This window comes from Protopterus annectens, chromosome 6.part0, assembly GCF_019279795.1.
Source record: "Protopterus annectens isolate FY-2018-M chromosome 6.part0, PAN1.0, whole genome shotgun sequence".
In the NCBI taxonomy this organism is placed as follows: domain Eukaryota; kingdom Metazoa; phylum Chordata; order Ceratodontiformes; family Protopteridae; genus Protopterus; species Protopterus annectens.
The window spans coordinates 877,054,737-877,076,525 of NC_056737.1; the positions used below are offsets into that span (position 1 = coordinate 877,054,737).

At 43.3% G+C, this 21,789-nt stretch overlaps 1 protein-coding gene across 5 annotated transcripts in view; it reads right to left on the minus strand.

The window, feature by feature from the left end:
* The window catches only part of PPP2R5C (protein phosphatase 2 regulatory subunit B'gamma), a 2,766,797-nt gene that overhangs the window by 1,558,442 nt on the left and 1,186,566 nt on the right, over positions 1-21,789 (minus strand). For all 5 annotated transcript variants that reach the window (XM_044074548.1, XM_044074546.1, XM_044074547.1 and 2 more), the window contains one exon: positions 844-903. In XM_044074548.1, the coding sequence (XP_043930483.1) occupies positions 844-903 (60 nt within the window). The remainder of the gene's footprint in view (positions 1-843; positions 904-21,789) is intronic.

Here is a 21,789-nt window from a genome sequence, read left to right on the forward strand (position 1 = left end):
GTATGGCAAAGTTCAGTTAGCTGTCAGCTCTGAAGCACTTAAAGCTTCTTTAGCCTTAGTACTGGTGGTAGTTGTTTAACATGGAGTACAAGTGCCATCCAAAGAAAAAGGAAGATGTACACCCCAAGTGCAGGACCTCATCAATTCAAGAAAAGCTGTAAATACAGGGCAAAGATGATGCACTGAAATGTTCTTCTTACTCTGGCAGGACCCTCTAAGTAAAACTGGCAAGATTCTCCCAACAGCTTAAGTTAATGCTCACGTTACTCAACTTCTGGGGGCAATCTGGCTTGAAATGCAGCAGACTGTCAATTACATTAAACTGTGATTAACATAATCCAGAAGTCGTATCTCTTATGAATGTGAGCACTGTCAGTGAAATATTTTTCTATATACCTTTTCATGTCCTGAGTGGTACAGCCAAATATTCAAGAAAGTAACATGTACATGTTCTACTAAGCAAGTCTATCTTGGTGAATGTACATTAACATTAAAAAAATGAACACATCTATGAAACAGGAAAAACAATACTCTTATTACTTGCTCATAGCTTACCTAGTCACACAAGATTAAGTATAGTTTATATTAACATAAATGCAAAATAATAATTACTTAATATTTAACTCATAACACACCAATTTCTACTTTTTACCTGCTTTTATCAGACTCAAAATTAAGCATATTCAATCCATGTAGGCTTCCTGTTTAGTAAAATCAAGAAAAAAATGCAATTCGGTTTTAATAGCAAACCTGAAGGCAACAAAGAAAACGGCACTGTAGCTTATCACAGGTAGAATGTCTTACATATTCTGCTGTTACATTCAAAACAGAGAAGGAACGTACCTTCCTAAAATCTCCAATAACTCTGCTATACCATTGTGATGTTCCGTTTCATAAATAAATCTAAAACACAAAGGTAAGATGGATATTATTTTACTCAATTTTGTATCAAGGTCTAATCAAATTACTGCAAAAGTACATATTTTTCTGCATTTGCTTTTATAATCATGAATTAAAACAGTTACAGTAAGAGCATTTTCTAAGATGCCTGAAATATAGTCAGCTTTTATGGACTTGGGTGTTTCAAAAAAAAAAAAAAAAAAGACTTTCTCCATTTCTTGAGAACAATATTTTTTTTTCAGAATTGTCATCTCTCATATAATACACAGATGCCAATGGCCAGTACCAAGACACTCCCCAGAGAACAACACTGTAGCTTTTGATCAACACACAGTGGCAAAATAATGAACTAGTGACTACACCTTAGAGAGAATAAAACATGGTCCTCCATCCATTTTGAAGTTTTTACTCGATGAGCTTTCCAATAATGTAACATCAAGGGTCTATGTATTAGGAATCTCAAAACTTATATTTGTGGATTGAGATCTCCTAGAAGGTAAAGATAGATGCTTTTTTACCATACTAAGTTTCAAAAAACACTACAATAATGTACCCCCCCCCCCCGGTTCAGTTGTCCTCTGCACAAATTAGCATTTGGAATCTTTCTTTTGAAAGTTCTCATCCTTGCAAACAGATGTGCACCCATGATGAACAACAGTGTTACATAACATACATATAAATGTTCCAAACCCCCCCCCCCCCCCAATAAAGCAACATTCTGAAAATCACAAACAATGAAGATCAGGCACCCCAGTACTTCAAAATTATATGTAACCACCCATCCTAAAAGGATTCCAGTCAACTGCCAGCCCCATGATGTACAGGAACAAAGCCCCATATGATCAAACAGGTAACGAGAGTCTGAGAAAGATGGGAGTGAGTAGCCAGTGTCAACTTGCCGATTCTGGAAAAGGAAATGACCTTGGCTCAGTCTTGGGTAACATACAGCAGGAGCACTAGATATTGCACCCTTGAAGCATGAGCCTTTTAGTGAGTGTTGCCTGCATGTATACATGTAAGCAAACAGCATGTGCACATAAAAATGTAAGCAGAGAGCATATGCAGATGATTGCTCCCTATGGGTAGCAGCACAGATGCAAAAATCAAGACAGCCATCAGAAAAGAAAGGAGATGGTCTAATGGTTGAAGGTAGGCAACACCACCAGACTGGTAAGATGGCAAGCTCCCAACTATTGTCATTGGAGGAGAGAATAATAGGCTAACAGGGCATCTTTGGCATGAACAAATAGGTCCAGGACTACCACCTAGCCAGGGAATGCCTGGCTTTTTCCCCTCCAATGTAATGAATGGTTCAAATGGGTGAAGGTAATGCACGTCTGGTGAGAAACAAAAGAAAAAAAAATTCCAACCAGACATTGCCAGCTGGAAGAAATGCCCACCTAGCAATGGAAAGAGGGAGGGCATACCTGACTCATCAAGGAGTGGTTCTCTTCACACATCAACTGATATTGCAAGAATGCATCTGTTATATCTAGCACTGACAATTCTTCTTGACGGATCACAATGACTGGACTGATTAACAACCGGAAAAAAAACACCACAGTAAGAACATCCAAAGAAGAGCTACAAGACCAGCTGGAAAGCTGAGCGCTGAGAATCTCCATGCTACAATGGCTCAACCTCAGACACACAACGAGCAAAGCTGCATTATGAGTCCTACAGCTGCAGAAACCAAGTCCACTAAAAGCAGGCCAAGTATGTATTGTGAGCAGCTACACAGAGTGAACAAAGAATGTTGCTCCAGCCAGCTTCCACAACGGATGCACACTGATCAACAGCTTTGGCTTCAGCTCTCCCAGTGTGAAAACAGAAACTGAGAAAAAGGACTGCCAATTGAAATGTTTTGGGGTAAAATTCAGTTACTGGCTATTGTGTATACTGCCTGAATGCCAGCAAAGAAAACATTTGTAAAACATGAAATTAGCTCTGTGAGAAAGTGAAGAGTTTGACGCTAGAATTGGACACGCTGTGGAACCTGACTCTGATAGTGGTAAGGCAAATGGCTCCGGAAACCCTGGAGCCTCAAGGCCCAATGCAGGAAACAAGCCAATTGGAGCATATGCCTTGGGTCAAAGACCTAAGATTGATGGGATCAGATTTAAATGCATCTGGGCCTAAAGGAAGGACAGTATCAGTTGCTCCAAGCTGTAGGTCTAGCAATCCTGACAGATCACACTGACAAAACTGAGCAGTTACCAAGGAGGGCTTGAAGGACTGCCTACTGAGATAAGGCTCAGAGCATCGAGCTCAAAGTGGAGAAAAAGATCGACTCCTAGAGGAAGTTCCCCATGCAAAAAGACAGCATGAACTCTGTCCGAGGAAGCCCCCTTTTGACAGGAAAGGAAAGTAAGTGTCTCAGAAGAAACCTTCCAAGTAGTCTGTACCGATGGGGAACGGGTCAGAGAAGTCAGACCTGAAGCCGGTGTAGATGCAGCTGGACGAGCTAAAGATCTTTGGACTTTTGGATTCAGCTGATTGGAAGCATGAAGAACCGCTTGTTTGTGATTCTCTTCAGGCAGCTTGAAGTCCTTAGTACCCTCCCTCCAACCCCGACTGCTGTTGTCCAACTTACTAGCAGGAGTGGAGGAGGAAAAAGCATCTCCTTAAGGAAGAGGACCCTTAGGTACTAACTTAACCATATGCCCACTGACAGCCCTGGTGCTGAAGCTGTCACAAATGGAACAATCAGTCTTCAAATGAGCAGCTCCAAGGCAGTAAATGCATTGGTTGAGCTTGCCCTAACCTTTATTCATGTGAACAATATCAACCAAAAATATCACTATAAAAAGGAAAAACACCTACAACTTTTTTTTAAACATTAATACACACACAAAAAAATGGAGGGAGCTGACTGTATTCACTACCCATAGATGACTACCACCTAAACCTAGTCAAACCTAACTACTACCCATCAAAAACACAATAAAAGATAGGGTAGGGGAATAGCTGACAGAACAGGCAAATTACACCCAAAAGGATACAACCAAAGCGGAGCTCAAAACATAACTGCTGTCCTAGAAAATGACAAACAAGATCTGTGTTAGATGTGGAAAAAGCAAGGTACTATGGGTAGAGGAAGCAGAGATTGGAGGCTGAAGCCTTTGGAAATGGCTGGTCTCGGATCAGAATCTGGTCCAACAACTCACAGTTTGAAGCTGAATGGAAAATGTTGCAGAACTGGAGGAATCTAAGTTTGGTTTATGGAGCAGGGTGAAATCACCTGGAAAGAGGGGAGGGATTCCCAATGCCAAGTGTAATGCTGTTGTATGACTTTTAGAGTCCATTTGTCTGAAAATCTGGTGCCACGCAGGAACATGTAGACTCAGAGGCAGGAGGAGATTACTAGAGTGGGGTAGGGGAGCTTGAAAAGGCAAAGTTATACTAACCTTTTGAATGGTCCTTGCTTTTGAGAGGTTTTCCCTTTCTTTTTGAATCCTCCTTGCCATTACTTTTAAAATCCTGTTTGTTGGCACCTTGCTGCATGAAAGGGTTTTTGAAAAAAAAAAAAAAAAAAGAGCTGATGTGGAAGGAAAATCTTTTACATACCTTGAAAAAGAAAGGCTGTAGATTTGGGTGCTACCTTGAAACTACTTTCACCTCTCATCAAACCACAAACACCTCTTGCCCAGGGAAAAATTTAATATCTCAGTTTTAACATTTTCAAGAGGATTTTGAGAAGATAGCCAATAAAATCTTCTCATGAAGTGACCCAGAAGCAGCAGCCTTGGAGGCTGGATCAGTTGTCGTACGACCGCTTTAAGGGATGTTTAATTACATGAGAAGCATTCAAAGAATACTCCACCTCAGGACAGATAAGGTTACCATTTAACTTCTACATCTTCACAGAAGACTGAAGTAAAAGCTTAAACATGTGAGCCTAAGAGTTTAATAAAATTCTGATTCTTAAAGTGGCAGAAAAAAAAAATACCTCCAGTCTGTCAAAAGCTTATCCAACCTTGTCAGAGAAAATGGGACTAGCTTCAGCCATTTGTCTAGCAGAAACAGTTTTGGATAGAGAAATCATTGCAAGGTCTGCTTTGAAGTTAGAAAAATGAAAGTTATGCACTTGCCATAATGACAGATCTGTGTTGCCTGCTTCCATCCTTCCTCAATGAATGGGTTTATCAGATCCAACTGGGATCTAACTTCAGCCACTCTCAAACTTTTGGATCCAAGTCTCGGGCTCCTCTTACCCATAATTCCCCTTCTTGTGGCAAGTTACTGCACATCGAGTCGGCACACTTCCTATAATAAGAAACATTATACCTGCTTCAATAAGATAAATATTCTTAAAAAAAAAAAACCCCAAAGAACAACTGAACACAGTACAAGAAAAACAACATGACCAGGCCATCAATAAGTCAGTGGAGTCATTCCAGAAACAAGAAAATATGACAACTGGAAAGGAAATGAAGGGAGGGAAGTAGGAGCAGGACAGAAGCAGACAACACAGAACAATTGGTATGGCAAGTACATGACTTTTGTATCTAATCTGGTCTCTTCCCTCTATCCACCTCAACAAAGGGGACAGAGTCCCCAGCTATCATAAATCTTGGAAGGAGCTTACGGAGGATGGTTAATCTAAAGGATGCTCTGAACCTAGACTGCAAGTCTAACTTGCAGTGGGCTATGAAGGTATGGATATTAGACCAAGTAGGTACAGCACAGATGTCATCAATTTGTAGTCTGGAGGAAAAAAAAAAGCAGATGAAGTAGCAAATGATCTCGTAGAATGGGCCTTAAGAGTACCAAGCAAATACAATCCCCATGGATGAGTTACTTTGGATAATCCTCCATTCACTTTTGACCGGGAGAAGGATACAAACAATTGGTCAGTCGTTCTGATGACCTTAACGCAATGCAAATAGAATCTGAGTTGCCGATGCACATCCGGAAGATATAGCATGTAATCTCTCTTATTAGCAAAGCAAGGTAAGGAAAACAAAGACTGATAGGCTGGTTGAGTGATGATTCAGAATTCACCTTAAGAAAGGAATGATTTGTTCTCAAAGTCGCTATCCTTGTGGAAAACCAGACAAGGGGCTTTACAAGAAAGGGAGTGAAATTCCGAAACTCTTCATGTAGAAATAATTCCCACCACAAACAAAATTTTCAAAATCAAATGTGGCTCCATGTTCAAATGGAGGTCTCATCAAAACCTGAAGGACAGTAATAGTCCAAAGTAGGGAAATGGTCCCTGAGAGGAGGCAGAAGAAGGAAGGTGCTCCATAAGAAGGCCTTAGACAGCTTCAAACAAGCAACAGGTGATTGATTTTCTCTAATGGGACAGCTGGAGATCACTGCTAACCGGACTTAATAGTACAGTAACTCGCTCCATTATGAAAAAGGATGGCCAAAAATCTAAAATAGCTAGTAGGGGAGCTGAAAGGGACCTACATTTGTACTAGAAGCCCAAATTTAAAATCTCTTCCATTTGCTCTTTTAAACTTTCCTTGTTAAGAGTTTTTATGAGGAAGTTACAATCTGCATTACACAAGATAAAGGTCTGGACTGTCTGACCATAATAGCAATTAGAGAAATCATGCGGTCAACTTGAAGGCTTTGATGTCACACTGGTGAGAAAATATCTGGAATGTACAGTTGTGTACACTTACCATAAATGTAGATGTTAGAGTGTATTCACTGTTGCAGTCATTACCATTTGGGTTATCTGCTTGCAGTAGCCCTCAGTCGGCCTGATTAACAAAGTCTTGGGTCCTGCATCGGATGCTATTGCTTCTTCTGTGACATCAGGTCATCAGGGGTATAAAACATGCAGCAGATGCCATTACATCAGTTTTTCTTGTCCCAGATGTCAGGTGCCCCCTAATGGGAAGCAATTAAATCTATAATTACAAGGATATACCGCCAACAAAAAAGCAAATACACCAAAAAGCTTTTTGAGCATAGTAAGGGAGAGTAGAGGTATAGCCAAAAGAAGAAAGTGGGCTGGAGGGAGGGTAACCAGGACTGCAACAGTGAATACACTCGAACATCTACATTTATGGTACGTGTACACAACTGTACTATGTTCTTCGTGTTTCACTGTTGCAGTCATTACATTTGGGTAGATTCCCAAAGCTAAGGTTGGGAGGAGGAATTTAAATAGAATTAGGACCAGCTATAAGGCCCTGCAAGACTGCAGTGGCAAAGCCAGCTCTGGATTTGGAGAAAATGGGCAAATGATAATGCTTGGTGAAAGTATGTACAGAACTCCAGGTAGCAGCTTCTAGGATGTCCCTGGTAGGGACGCCCCTGAGAAAGGTTGTGGAGGTAGATGCAGCCCTGGTTGAATGGGGTCTAATGCCCTGTGGGATATGTTTTCCATGGTGCTTATAGCAGAAATGCATGCAGTGGCCTATCCATTTTGAAATGGTTTGCTTTGAAATAGCTTTCCCCTCTGTCCCTGCAGCAAATGCCACCAGCAGTTGTTCAGATTTCCTTTTGAGTTTTAGTGCACATCTAAGGAATGCAGTATCCGTTCCTCTTTGTTCTGTGGGTTAGGAAAGAAGGTAGGCAAATGAATGGACTGATTAAGAGCCATACTGGATACCACCTTGGGCATGAAGGAGGTATTGGTTCTGAGGGACACCCTGTCCGCATGAAAGATGATGAAAGGGCTTCACTGCCATAAGGGCCTGTAATTCAGATACCCTTCTTGCAGAAGTGATTGCTAAAAGGAAAGCTGTTTTCCAGGAAAGGAGTTTTAAATCTGCAGTAGCAGCTGGCTCGAAAGGAGGAAGAGTGACTTTCTCCAAGACAAAGTTAAGGTCCCAGGCTGGAGTTGGAGCTCTCCTGGGTGGCCTTAAATTTCTGGCCCCTCTGAGGAACTGCTTGAGCAGTGGGTGAGAGAAGAGGGGAGGCTCTGTGCTGTAATGAGCTGAAATGGCTGAGGCATGAATTTTGATGGGGGAAAAGGACAAACCCTTATGAAGCATCTCAATCAAATACTGTAGAATCTGAGGTAAATTGGGCACTGCTGCGCTCATCCCTTGAGATTGATTCCAGGCACAAAATCTTTTCCATTTTGCAGCATTTTTTAGTACCAGGCCTCCTTGCCTCTAAAATGATATCCATCACTGATTTACTGAGGGGAGGTAAAGGAGAGATTAGGTAATTAGCCAGGCTGCTAGGTTCAGGGTTTGCAGCTGAGGGTGCAGAATCTGGTTCTCCTGCTGAGACAACAGGGAAGGACTCTGAGGCAGGTGCCATGGGGCCAAGCGTGACACACTGCGCAAGAGGGGGTACATGTGTTGGCACGGCCAGTCTGGTATAATTAAAATCGTCCATGGCTTGTCCTGTTTGATCTTTAGTAATACCTTGGAGAGCAGAGGAGGAAAGGCATAAACTGATAGGTTTTTCCAACTCAAGGATAAAGCATCCATTTTCCAAGCTAGCTTGTGGGGAATCCTTGTGCAAAATATGTCCAATTGATGGTTCTGGGGGGAGGCAAACATGTTGAAAATCCTTGGTTCCAGTTTCCACTCGTGTGGGTCCATGAGGTTTCTGTTTAGTCTGTCTGGCAGTGTATTTAGTTTTCCTGGCAGGAATTCAGCTTGTAGATTCACTTGGTAGCTCAAGGCTGTGTACCACAATGCATGGCAAGTCTGCAGAGGGGGTAAGAATGTGTACCCCCCCCCCGCTTGTTTATGTACTACATAGCACTAGTGTTGTCCGTCTTTACCATTAGTTGCCTTGGAAGAATGTGGTCCTTGAAGGCTGTCAGAGGATTCTGTACAGCTAACATTTCCTTTTGATTTATGTGCAGGTGCATTTGACTTGGGTTCCATTTGCCCTGAATGCACTTCCCTGCCAGGTGAACCCCCCATGCATAGTCTGATGCATCTGTTAAAGTTTGGGCGGCAGGGGGTAGTGTGAATGGTAGTCCCCTGTTTTGGTGGCAGGCCTCTGCCCACCAAAGGAACTCTAGGCGTAGGCAAGGTATGATAGGAATCTTTGCTTCTAGATCCAGTGAATGTTGACACCATAGGCTTTTGAGATACCATTGTAGTTTCCTCATATGCAGCCTTGCATATGGAATTAAAAGAATGCAGGAGGCCATGAACCCCAAGGCTTGCAGTATTTGCCTTGCAGATAGCTGGGTTTTTGTGGCCACTTGTTTGAAGTATGTTGTCAAATGAATCCGTTTCTCTGGGGTGAGGAAAGCCATCTGGGAAGTTATATTCAAGCTTGTTCCCAGGAATATAACTTGTTGACAGGGTACCAGGTGTGATTTCTTTTCATTTACGGTGTACCCCAGACAGATCAGCACCCTTTGAATAAAGGTCAGATGATTCAAAAGCATGTCCTGGCTTTCTGCCTAAATTAGACAATCGTCCAGGTATGGGTATATTTGAATATTTCTTTGCCTGCAAAATGCAATGACTGGAGCTAGGCACTTTGTGAATACCCTGGGCGCAGTAGATAAGCCAAAGGGCAGTGCAGAGAACTAATAGTGCATGTAGCCTGCTTTGAAGTGTAGGTATCTTCTGCAAGACTCCCTGATAAGGATGTGCAGGTATGCTTCTTTTAAGTCTAGTGTTGCCAATATGCATCTTTGCCTAGCATAGGAAGCAGCTGGTGAAGAGTCAGCATTTTGAATTTTGGAATCACCAGGAAGGTGTTTAGAGAAGGAAGGTCCAGGACAGGATGCCATGTATTGCCTTTTCTGGGTACCAGGAAAAGTCTGGAATAGAAACCTTGTCCCTTTTCCTTTTCTGGTATCAACTGAATAGCCCCCATGCTTAAGAGAAAGATAACTTGATTTTGGGCATCTGCCCACTGATTTGGGGGTAGATCTGGCCACCCGCTTGGTGTTGGTAACGTGGAAGTGACCGACCCGGGAAATTACCGTCCCATCAGCTTGACAAGCTTGATCTGCAAAGCTATGGAGAGGATCATAATGGAACTCATAAATAAAGACATAGGAGACTTGCAGACTTTGGATCCGACCCAGTTTGGCTTTGTCAAGAGCAGATCATGCCTTTTAAACCTGGTGGACTTTTTCGAAACAGTCACCAAGGCCATTGATGAGGGAAAGGCAGTCCACACAGCCTACCTTGACCTGGCAAAGGCTTTCGACACAATACCCCACTCAGGTATCATTGAAAAACTCATCAGCTTAAATGTAAACCCATACGTCACAAGATGGGTTGCAAATTGGCTAAGTGACAGAACCCACAGGGTCAGAGTCGCTGGCGCCATGTCAGACTCAAAGCCTGTCACAAGTGGTGTCCCACAGGGCTCAGTCCTGGGCCCTCTCCTGTTCGGCATCTACTTTTCAGAAGTACAAGCAAACACAGGAGGATTATGGCTGACAAAATTTGCAGATGACTGCAAACTGGGCGCCATAGTTGAGAACACACCTGACACAGATATCCTTCAGAAGGGTCTTATAGAAACGGAAAACTGGTGCCAGAACCATGGCCTAAAGTTAAACGCGAAAAAATGCATAGTCATACCCTTCGGGAAAAACAAGGTTACCCCTAGCTACCATATAGGCGGCAACCCACTAAGCACAGAAGAGGTTATCAGGGATCTGGGTACCCAGGTCGACGGTAACCTTTCATTTGATACTCACGTTGCCAAAGTAGTTAGGAAGACCTTCTACATTGCCCACCTGATCATGAAGGGATTCGCATCTAGATCAAGGGAAGTCATCGTCCCCCTGTACTCATCACTCAACAGGCCAGTGATCGAGTACAATGCCCCATTCGGAATGTACCTGACATGACACCTGCAGCAACTGGAAAGGCCCCAAAAGTTCCTCACCAAAAGGATAAAGGGTCTCAAAAATATGTCCTACGCTGCCCGACTGAAGGAACTTCAGCTCTACTCAGTCGCTTACCGTCTGCTCAGAGGTGACCTGTGCCTGACATACAAGGCCATGTCCAACCCAGAATTGATGAACATGCTTCACCTCAAAAAATCTAGATCCCTCAGAACTACAAGGGCGGGAGACTTAAACCTCGACATGGTTATTAATAGGACCTGCTGGAGGGACAGATTCATCACCCAGAGACTCCCTATGCTGTGGAACAAAATCCCGGTACATGTGAGGCAGAGCACCTCGCTGGCTTTATTCAAGAGAAATCTTGACCAATGGATGGGAGATCGCAGATATACCCCAGGGATTATATCAGTGTCACTGCTTGACAGAGGCACAGCAAAATAATGGGCATAGTATCCTCCAAACTAAAGGGGTGGCGAAAGGCACAAAACTCTGGCTAGGCTTATAAATGCCCTTGGGCAGATAGCCTAGTATGAACCTATGAACCTAAATCTGTATCCTTGGGACACTATATTTAAAACCCATTTGTCCTGGGTAATGAGTTACCAGTTTTTGGCCTGCAGACCAATCTTTCCACCTAAAGAAGCATTCAGTTGGGAAGTGCTTGGAAGTTTTAAAAGCAAGCCATTGAGACAGTTTTCCATAGTGGGGAGTCTTACTACTCCCAGATTTGGGTGCGGAAATCCCCCACTGTTTAGTCTTGTGTGTCCCCTGGGACTGAAATCTGGGGTTTCTGTTGTCAGGGTTTGGCTTGAGAAGACCTGGAAGGGGCTGGAAAGGACCAATTCTTAGAGGGCCAATGCCAACTAAATCTAGGAGGCTGAACTTGCAAGAAATCTTTAACAGTTTGCATAGATTTAGCTTTATCTTCCATCTTTTTAAGAACTTCCACAGCTTTGTTGCCAAACAGGCGGTCCTGATTTAAGGGAGCATCCAACAGTTTAGCTTTAGCATGATCAGGCAAAGATTGCTCCTTAAGCCAAGCATGCCTTCTGAGCACAGACCCAGTAACAGCCCTGCAAGAGGCCTCTAATGAATCAAATCCACATTGCAAAGTATGTTTACCAACCTGTTCAGCAGAATGCATTAAATCCTGTAATTCTTTATTTTCAGCACAGTCAGGAATCAACATCATTTTCTGTTTAAGCGACCCAATAACATGTTGTTGATACTTTAACATATGAAACTGGCAGTTTAAAGCCCTAATGGCCAAGGCTGCAGAAGTGCAAACCTTCTTACCCCATCTATCCAGCGCCCCGGATTCTCTACCAGAATGGGCAGGATTTTTAACAGTAGAAAACTTAATGCCCTTGGGGCCCTGTGAAATAGTCTCTAGATCTAAAATGGGATTTTTGAAAAGAAACTTGTGTGAATCAGGATCCCTGTAATATTTGTCAGATTTACTGGGGGCATGAGGTAAAGAATCAGGGGACAAACTAGATTCCAAAACGGCATCATCAACAATGTCTAGTACAGGAGATACAGCTAAAGGCCTATGCTGAGGCAGAAGTAAGAAATCCCTAAGCCATCAGAAAAATCCTGGCTTTCCCAGTGGAAATGCTCCCTTAGAGTATGTAAGGTTTCACCAAAAGAAAAATCCTCTGGAGGGGAAGCAGAGGGAATAGAGTCCTCTGCATCAGAATCCTCATAAGTAGATAGGGCAAATCCAGATCATCAGAAGAATCAGAAAAATTAGAATCCTGGTCAGAAGATTCATAAACAACTTCAGTCCTAGGTCTCTTCGAAGGGGGAGGTTGGCTTCCCCTGATTAAAGTTATAAGATCTTCAGCCATTCTTAACATTTGTTTTTTACGCATAGAGGCTTGAGCATGCGGCTTGGGCGTCGGTTTCTTAGGCATGGTTCGAGATTTAGGTCTAAATGAAGAAGGAGGCATCGGTTTAATATGCAAGTCCGTAGGCCTAAATACACCCTCAGATGCTGGCGCCTGCACAGCAGCTCCGGACCCATCCAAGATAGAGACATCTGCAGGTTCCACAGTTGAAGCGTCTCGCAGCATACCGGACTCCGAATGGGTCTCAGTAGAGGCCTGCGAATCAAAAGTAGTGAGTATCAGGGGCTGCAAAAGCGCCTCACTGAGTACCGGCGAACTGGCGACTGGCTTAGAAGCGCTGTCAGTAGCTTTGGACCTAGGTGGCCTGTCTCTGTCTTTATCTTTGCGTTTTTTTGGAATCCTGGTAGTCAGATGGCTATCCGATGACATTTCTGGATAATTAAACCAAGAACCGAAATATTAAAGGCGAAAATATACCGACGACGGATAGTGCGCTGATTAAATAAAGCACAAAACAGACATCAAGGTATATCGTGGTCAGGGCCCAGGCAAGAAATACAGTATGAATGAAAATCTTTGTGAGGTATTTGCTTTCCACAAGTAATGCAATTATTAACTTTTACTGACATCGGTAAGGAGCAAGAAAAAGGTTCCCCAATGGGGTACTTAGCTTTAGTTGAAGACTTCGGTTCTGAAACTCAAACAAAAATTTCAGAAGTCGGCCGACCGGCACTTGCTAACTGCTTTGCTTCGGGCACCGCATGGCAAGAAAGATTGATGTAATGGCATCGGCTGTATGTTTTATACCCCTGACGTCATGGAAGAAGTGACAGCATCCAACGCAGGACCCAAGACTTTGTTAATCAGGCCGACTGAGGGCTACTGCAAGCAAATAATCCAAATGTAATGACTGCAACAGTGAAACACAACGAACATCAGGGTTCAGCACCAAAGGAAGGTGAATCACAAAAGACAAGAGGAAGGGAAACACCACCTGTTAAGACCACAAAGAAGGAATGACTATCATTGCAGCCTTGCTCCACATTGCTCTTTGCAGAAACTTTGGTGTAAGAGAAGCAAACAGATAAAGGACACACCAGAGGACCAAAGTGGACTACAGAGTCCCTCTGGCACTCATCTTCTGGAAGAGTAGGACGAAGAACCTGTTGCATTTGGTACTGGAGGGGCATCAGGGCAAAGTACCTGTTGCATTTGGTGTTGGAGGGGGAGGGAAATAAATTACAAGGTTGGCCCCATTAGCTGAAGATCTGTTTTACCACAAGGGAGGGACTGCTCATGATGTAGAATAAAACTACTCAACTTGTCTGCTAAAACATTAGATTCCCTGGTGTGTGCGAGTGGTGGGAAGATACTGCCCACTACCAAACCCTCATGGCCTCTTGATACGATGGTTAACAATGGGTTTCCCCTTGTTTGTTGATGCAACAAACCACAGACATGTCCTTTTGGATGGTGATCACAACACTGGGGAGGGAATCCTGAAAGCCCTGCAATTCTAGAAGGACTGCACTCATCTCCAGGACACAGATTGGCCTAACAGTTTTTCACAAGAAATTCCGTACACCACAGCTGGGAAGCATCTGTAGTCACTGTGGCGGCAGGGGGACAGGACAAAAGGACGACCCTGAGACACTATCACGGAATCTAGCCACCACTGGATATGACTTCTGCAAATCTGCATGAGGGCAAATGGTAAGTTTGTGGGGTTCGCATCTCATTGACCACTGAGCTACAAGGCTCCACTGTAACACTTGGGCAGCTGCCACTGAACTGAGAAGATGTAGAACAGACCTTGCTGGTGGTTTCTGATGGGAGAGGACAGCCATCGACCTGTTGCTGAAGGATAAGAGTCCTGGATTCTGGTAACCTGGTGGGCAGATGAGCTCCAATCAACTCCACCATATGATCTGGCTGAAGTTTCAACCTGGCCTGACTGACAGCTATTCCTAATTCTGAGGAAAAGTAGAACAAAACCCCCTGGCTTGAATAAGGAGATTCCTCGTGGGGGCAGTTATGCGTCAGTCACCCAGATATGGGAACATTCAGAACCTCTGCAGCATGAGATAAGCTGCAACCACTTCCATGCACTTAACATCTGGGGAGCTGAGGTGAGACCAAAGGGCAGAATTCTGAACTGGATGTGACTGGCTCCCAGCTGAAAGTGAAGAAACCTCCTGGAACATCTGTCCATTTTTATATGATGGTATGCATTCTGGAGGTTTGTAGAGGACATACAATTATCCTTCAACAGCAGCAGGATGGACTGTACCATGACGATCTGATTTACATACTGGTAAAAGTGGCTGAGGTCCAGAATGGGCCTGAGGTCTCAGTTTTCTCTGGCACCAAAAAAAAAACCCTTGCGTAGACTCCGCATCCATACTGGTCTAGTAGGACCTCCTGGATGACACATTTGTCTAGCAACTTTTTTATTTCTTGGGTTGTTGCCTTCTGCTGAGTGGGAGGTACATCAGAATGTTTTTCTTGAATATGGGGGCAGAGAGAGAAATGGAATCATATACCCTCTGATTATGATCCTCTGCACACACGCATTCTAAGTGACTGACATCCAGGCCATGGGATGCAGACACAAGTACTCCTTGACTACTATTGGAATGTGGCAGCTGGGCAAGCATTCAGGTACACTGAAAAGGACTGTTGGAGAACAGACCCAGAAAGCCTTGATTCTACAGTCGACCTCTGTCACTGAGGTGATGTCCACTATGATTGCTCTCTTCTCTGCAAAGTCTATTGGCAGAAGTGTCCAGAACAAACCTTGGGACTTTTGAAAAAAAAAAATTATGTACTCACCATAACATTCCATCTGTGTTGTCCATTTTCATTCTTCAACTAATGGGTTTGGATCTAATCCTTGGATCCGACTAGGCTGTTATACTAGCTCGTGGCCTCCCAACAACCACTCATGTTCCTTCCCTACTCATAATGCACCAACCCCTAACATCGCTCAGCTCGTTTGCTGCTTGACAGGAAAACTATAATGATATGCCATAACTGGAGTTCAATACAAAGGACAATGGTGCCCTTGAAGTGTCTCATTCATCCAGATGTCAGTCATTAACAAATGGTGGGGAGGTGAGGAAGAATGAAAATGGACAACACAGATGGAACACTATGGTGAGTACTTAACTTTTTTTTATCTGATGTAGTCAACTTTCATTCATTCCTCAACTAAAGGGACAGAGTCCCCAGCTACCTAAAATCCTAGGTAGACTCTAAGGAAGGATAATCTTGAGCACGGTTAAGCTAAAGGATGCCCCTTCACAGAGACCAGCTCTAGTTTGTAATGCGTGATAAAAGTATGAGGATTTGACCAAGTTGCAGCTGCACATATACTGTCCATAGAAGCTCTAGACTGGAATACAGCAGAAGTTGTCATATCTGGTTGAATGAGCCTTCAAGGGCTTTGGTAAGGGGAGATTCAATTTGTTACAGCTAAATAAAATGCAATCTGTCAACCATCTAGCTAGAGTTACCTTTGTAATTGATATGCCCAATTTATTGTGTGCAGAAGAAACAAATGGTTGATTTGTCTTTCTAATCTCTTTTATTCTGTGTAGACAGAAACATAATTGTCTTATGAAGATCCAGTCAATGCAGCATATATTCCCCCTTATTTGTAACTTTGGAAGAAAAACTGGTAAATTAATGGACTGGTTGATGTTGGATTTTGACACCACCTTAGGAGGGAAGGAAGCACTGGTTATGCAACATAACCCTAACCTTATGAAAAATTAAATATGGAGGCTTAGAAGATAATGCTTGAACTTCTATAATTCTTCTAGCAGATGTAATAATCACTAAAAAGACAGTTTTCCAGGTCAAAAATTTAAGATCACATTTAGCTGCCTGCTCAAAGGGAGAATGAATCAAGTCTTGCAGTACCAAATTTAAATCCCATGGTGGCATGGAGTCTTTATAAGGGGGTCTTAGCAGAAGAGCAGTTCTCAAAAAGGCCTTGCACAGTTTAGAGGAAGCCAGTGAAGAATTTTGAAATCCCACATGAATGTTGGAGACTGCTGCGAGCTGGACTTCAATAGCTGATGAAGAAGCACCTTCATTAAATAAACTGGCTAAAATTCTAAAACAGACTGAACTGGAACTGAGACGGGGTCTATCCGACTCTGCTCTGTCCAACAAATGATCCTTTTCCATTCACTCCTGTAGAGTTTCCTAGTAAAAGTTTTATGGGAAGACAAAAGTACTGAACTGACACGGGAAGAGAGCATTGGTTGTCTGGCTATTAAAGGAATTGGAGAAACCATGCTGTTACTTTGTGATTTGAGATATCCAGGTGAGACAGGAGGTCTGGAACTGGATCCAAGGTGGATATAATAGATGAAGCCAAAGGATGGGAAACCAAATCTGTCAAGGCCAGTAAGGTGCAATGAGAATGACTTTTCTCTTCAACCGGGCTGCTTTCTGAAGGAATTTGGGGAGTCTGAGGAAAAGCATGCAGAAGACTTTGGTAGTAAGATGGACCTGCTCAGTTTGTCTGCTATCACACTGGACTTTCCCAGAATATACATTGCTATTAGAAAGAGGTTGGAAGATATCACCCATTGTCACACTCTGAGGGCTTCTCAACACAGGGGATAAAATCTGGTTCCTCCATGTTTGTTGATGTACCAAAATACTGATATGTCTGTCTGGACTGCAACTGTCCTGAGAGGGAGTGAGTCTTGGAATGCCTGCAACGCTAAAAGCACTCTCAACTCCAGAACACTGATATGTAAGTTGGCCTCTTCGGGGGACCAAGTGCCTTGGACTATTATCTCCAGGACCTCCCCCCAATCTGTAAATTGTCCGTGGTCACTACGGCCTTAAGCCCAGAGAGGATGAAAAGACAACCCTGTAACAGCTGTTGCAACTGCATCCACCAGCAAAGGTATTATTTTACATAACTGAGTTACTCTTATCTTTGCTGACATGGGTTGTGAAAACAGTGACCACTGTGCTGCTAGCAACCATTGTAGAATTTCTCATGTGGAATACTGCTAAAGGCATTAAAATTACTGTCACTGACACGGATCCCAGGGCTTGCATAATCAATCAGGTTGAAATTCTGGTACTGCAAATTAATTTTCCTGACCTGCATCCTTACCATTTGTGCTCTTGATATTGGAATAATAGCTACCATAGATATTGTGTTGAACACTCCTCCAATGAATTCTAATGTCTGGGTTGGTTGCAAGTGAGTCTTGTTGTAATTTATGGTTATTCCAAGATACCAAGATGTGACCAAGTCTGTAGCACCTGATCTTGTGCTTTTATCAGTTGATGCCTGGTCAGGGTGGTAATGAGCCAGTCGTCTAAATATGGAAACACCCAGAATCCGTGCAGTCTTAAGTGAGCTGCTATCACTGCCATACACTTGGTGAACACCCTGGGGGCTGTGGTGAGGCCAAAGGGCAGTGCTTAGAACTGATAGCGACTGGCTCCCAGCTGGAAGAGCAAGTATCTTCTGGATCATCTGTTCATCTTTATGGGATAGTACACAGCCTGAAGGTCTATCGAGCACATCCAGTCATAACTGCCCAGAAAGAGCAGAACGGACTGAACAGTGACCATCCAGACGTTTGTATGTTGAAATGACTTGTTCAATATGCTAAGATCCAAAATTGGTCTCCCATCCCCTTTTTTTCTTTAGCACTAAAAAGAATCTTGAGTAAGTTCTGGATTCTATTTGGTCTGGTGGGACCTCATGGATGATGCTCTTTTCTAGCAGCTTTTGGATTCCTAGTGCTGCTGCCTTCCTCTGATTGGGTGGAACATTGGGAAATTTTCTTGACAATGGAGGTAGGTAGGAAAAATGGAATAATATAAACCCTGGAAATAACTCTCTGCAACCAAGTTATATCTAGCCATGCTCTCTGGTGCAGAAATAAGCGACCCCTGACTGGCTCCAGAGTTAGGCAATTGGACCACTATTCAAAGGGTCTGTCAGAAAAAGAATCTCTAGACCCCAAGTTTTGAGGGCTTCCTCTGTGACAGGGGCATTTGCTTTCCATTATAGTTCCATCCTCTACCTCTGAGGGAACTATCTCCACGTGTGTCCTGGAAAGGACCCTGGGAATTTTTCGACTTCCCCACTGATTCCTTGAAAAGGTCCTTTGAGAGGACAAAAATGCACACCCATTGCAGAAAGGGTCCTTCCATCTTTCTCACATCTGGAGTATGTGTCCTTCACTGTGGGGCCAAACAAATAAGTAAAATCAAAGGGAGCACGTACGAACTAGGACTTGAAGAGCTCCACAAAATCACACAGCCTGATCCTGACATGCCTCCTGATGGAAGTACCTGAACCTGCAGCCCTTGATGCACATTCTGCAGCTTGCGAAATAAGACTCGTGGACAAATTATATATAGCTTGTAGGGTAGCCAACCGACAGACTACTGAAGATTGAGCTTCAGCAGTTTTGTTTCCAGAGAGAGATTTAGATAGCCCTTTAACCAAATAATTTTGAAACCTCGTAAAATGTGCCATACAGTTTAGCGATCTGAGTGCAAAAGTCGCTGAAGCATAAACACACTTGGCAAACCTGTCAATTGCCCTAAACTCTCTACAATGAAGATGAACAATGGAACTCTGTTCCACAAGTTCCATTTTTGTAGCTGCTGCCATGACCATGGCATCTACTGGCATCCCTTTACCCCAAAACTCCCTGCCTACTGGTGCAGCCATAATCCAGTCTGATCTCTTGGGGATTGGCTCAACTGTATCTGGTTCTATACGCACCTACCTAGAGATCAAATCAATGAGTTCATCAGTTGGTGGAGTAAACCAGGAAGTAGACGGACCAGTTCCAAAGGCTTCCAGAAATGCTGATTCCTCCAGAGAAGGGTCTTGGGAAGACCAGCCACCCTTCTGCTTAAGGATCTCAGCAATCTCTCTAAATGAGACATCATCGGGTGGTGATTTTGGGCACCCCTCTCCTTTACTGAAATCAGTATCCTCAGTGAGTGACTCTTGGAGAGTCCAAGTGCCTCCTTTTGCACTTACTCTTCCTAAGAACTTCCTCTGTGGGGTGGTCTGAAGTATCAGAAAAGATTAGGATACTTTGCTGGGTAGTCTGGAAATTTTCAGCTAGCGCTCCCTGTGGGGTAGAATGCTGAGGATCACTATGCAAAGTCATCTGAGAAGTAGAGGACCCATGTGACCTGACAGAGCAGAGAACACACTCTTAACAACCTCAAAGGCAGATTGCTCTGGGAGAAGGAAGACAATGGAACTGAGAAATAGAGCTAACGGCTTGTCACCTCTTTCTGCCCCAAGAGCAATCCACCCGAGGAGGAAGTCAGAGCAGAGTTGTCCAGTGCTGTGGCTCAGAGAGGAAGAAACAGCTCTGAAAACTTCAGAGTTGACTCCAACCTCCTGGATCTGACTGGGATGCTTTGGTTCCCAGTCATCCTGCTCCGAGAAAGTTGAAGCCGGTGCACTCAGAGCAGTATTCAGATCCTAACATAGTGCTCTCTTTGGATCCAAACCAGACGGACCTGGAAGGTTTGGATCCTAAGACTCTAAAACAACAGGTTGGATTATAGAGAAGTTGCAATGAGTGGAGTAGTAGACAACTGGACTTCCTAAGCAGATGAGAACTCCCATCTGAATTTACTCCAAGAAGAATTTCCTCCTCATCCTCTCTGCATTTGCTTCCATGAGACTCCTGGAGGAACAAGAAGATACTAGGGATGACGACTTGGATTGCCTCTCTAAAAAGGGAGAAGGCACTCTACATGGGTCTGGAACCTGACTACGAGAACAAGTTGTCCTTCGTAAAGGTTTTGGATCTGAGTTTGTAGGATCCGAAACAGGCTTTATCAGATTTGATGAGGGTCAGACTAAGTAATTAAGCAATTTTAGATCCAATTTCTCTTTCTTCTTTACACGTTCTGAGGAAGAAGAAGCTGGAGAATCAGAAGATTTAGAGCTTTTTGTAGAATCACTGGACTTGTGTTTAGGGGACTGAACCCCAGTAATGGCTTCGGAGAAGGAAGTTGGCAGCAAGCCTTTTAAAACCAATTTACTCTTCCTGTCAGCTACTGCTCGGGGGCTGAACCTATGACAGCTACTGCAATACTTTTGTAAATGATCTGGTCCCAAACAATATACACAAAGATTGTGGGCATCAGCATAAGGCAACTTGTGCCTACACTTATTATACTCTTTAAATCCTGTAGGACATTCTTCAGACATTTTTAAAGAATTAATTTTATCATAATAAGAGAAGGACTAAACTTCTTTTAAACAGAAAGAGGAAGAAAAGTCAAATGCATACAATGGTACTGGTTAACTACAATAATCTTGTAGACAGGAAAAAAAAAACTATGGTAAAGAAAGAGGAATACGCGAAGTGTAAAGGGAGTAGGGAAGGACGGTTAGGCCTACCAGCAATGGTAGGAAAGCGTACACTCAGAAGTGTATGAAAAGAGACAGTAACAACGTCTTTAAAATAAAATTAAAAATTAAAGAAATAGCCGGAAATAAGGATTTTTTTTTAGATAAGAAATATCAAGAGAGATTCATCTCTCACTGTACACTTGAGAGCTGAAGGTGACCACATCTAGATGCAAAGGCTGCAAACGAGATCTGACAAATGTTAGAGATTGGTGCACTATGGGTACAGAATAAGCTCAAGAGTTTGTTGGAAGCCACGAGCTAGTATAACAGTAGAGTCGAATTCAAGGATCGGATCCGAACCCATTATTTGAGGGATGAATGAAAACTGACATCAAATCCACAGTTTCTTCCTGCCCCTTCTGGTTTCTACAGAATGTCCATGGGGAGGGGGGGCAGAAAATGTACAGTTGTGTATACTTACCATACATGTAGATGTTAGAGTGTATTCACTGTTGCAGTCACCACATTTGGGTTATCCTTGCCACCGTAGCCTTCGGCCGCCCCGAATATCATTGGCTTAGTATTTCTGCGTCGGTTGCTGTCGCATCAGGTTGGCAGTAGTATAAAGTAAGGCAGCTGACGCCATTACATCAGTTTTTCTTGCCCTAACCTGTCAGGAGCCACCAAATAGGATCCAGGTTCTGGTTGAAGAACCCCACCAGTAGAAAGTAAATACCAATATGTCCCATGTAAGGAAAGAGAAGAGGAAAAAAAGGGGGATGGAGGGAGGGAAAAGTACAGTTGTGTACACTTACCATAAATGTAGATGTTCGAGAGTATTCACTGTTGCAGTCATCACACTTGGGTTATCCTGCCAGGGGTAGCCCTCAGTCGACCAAAATATC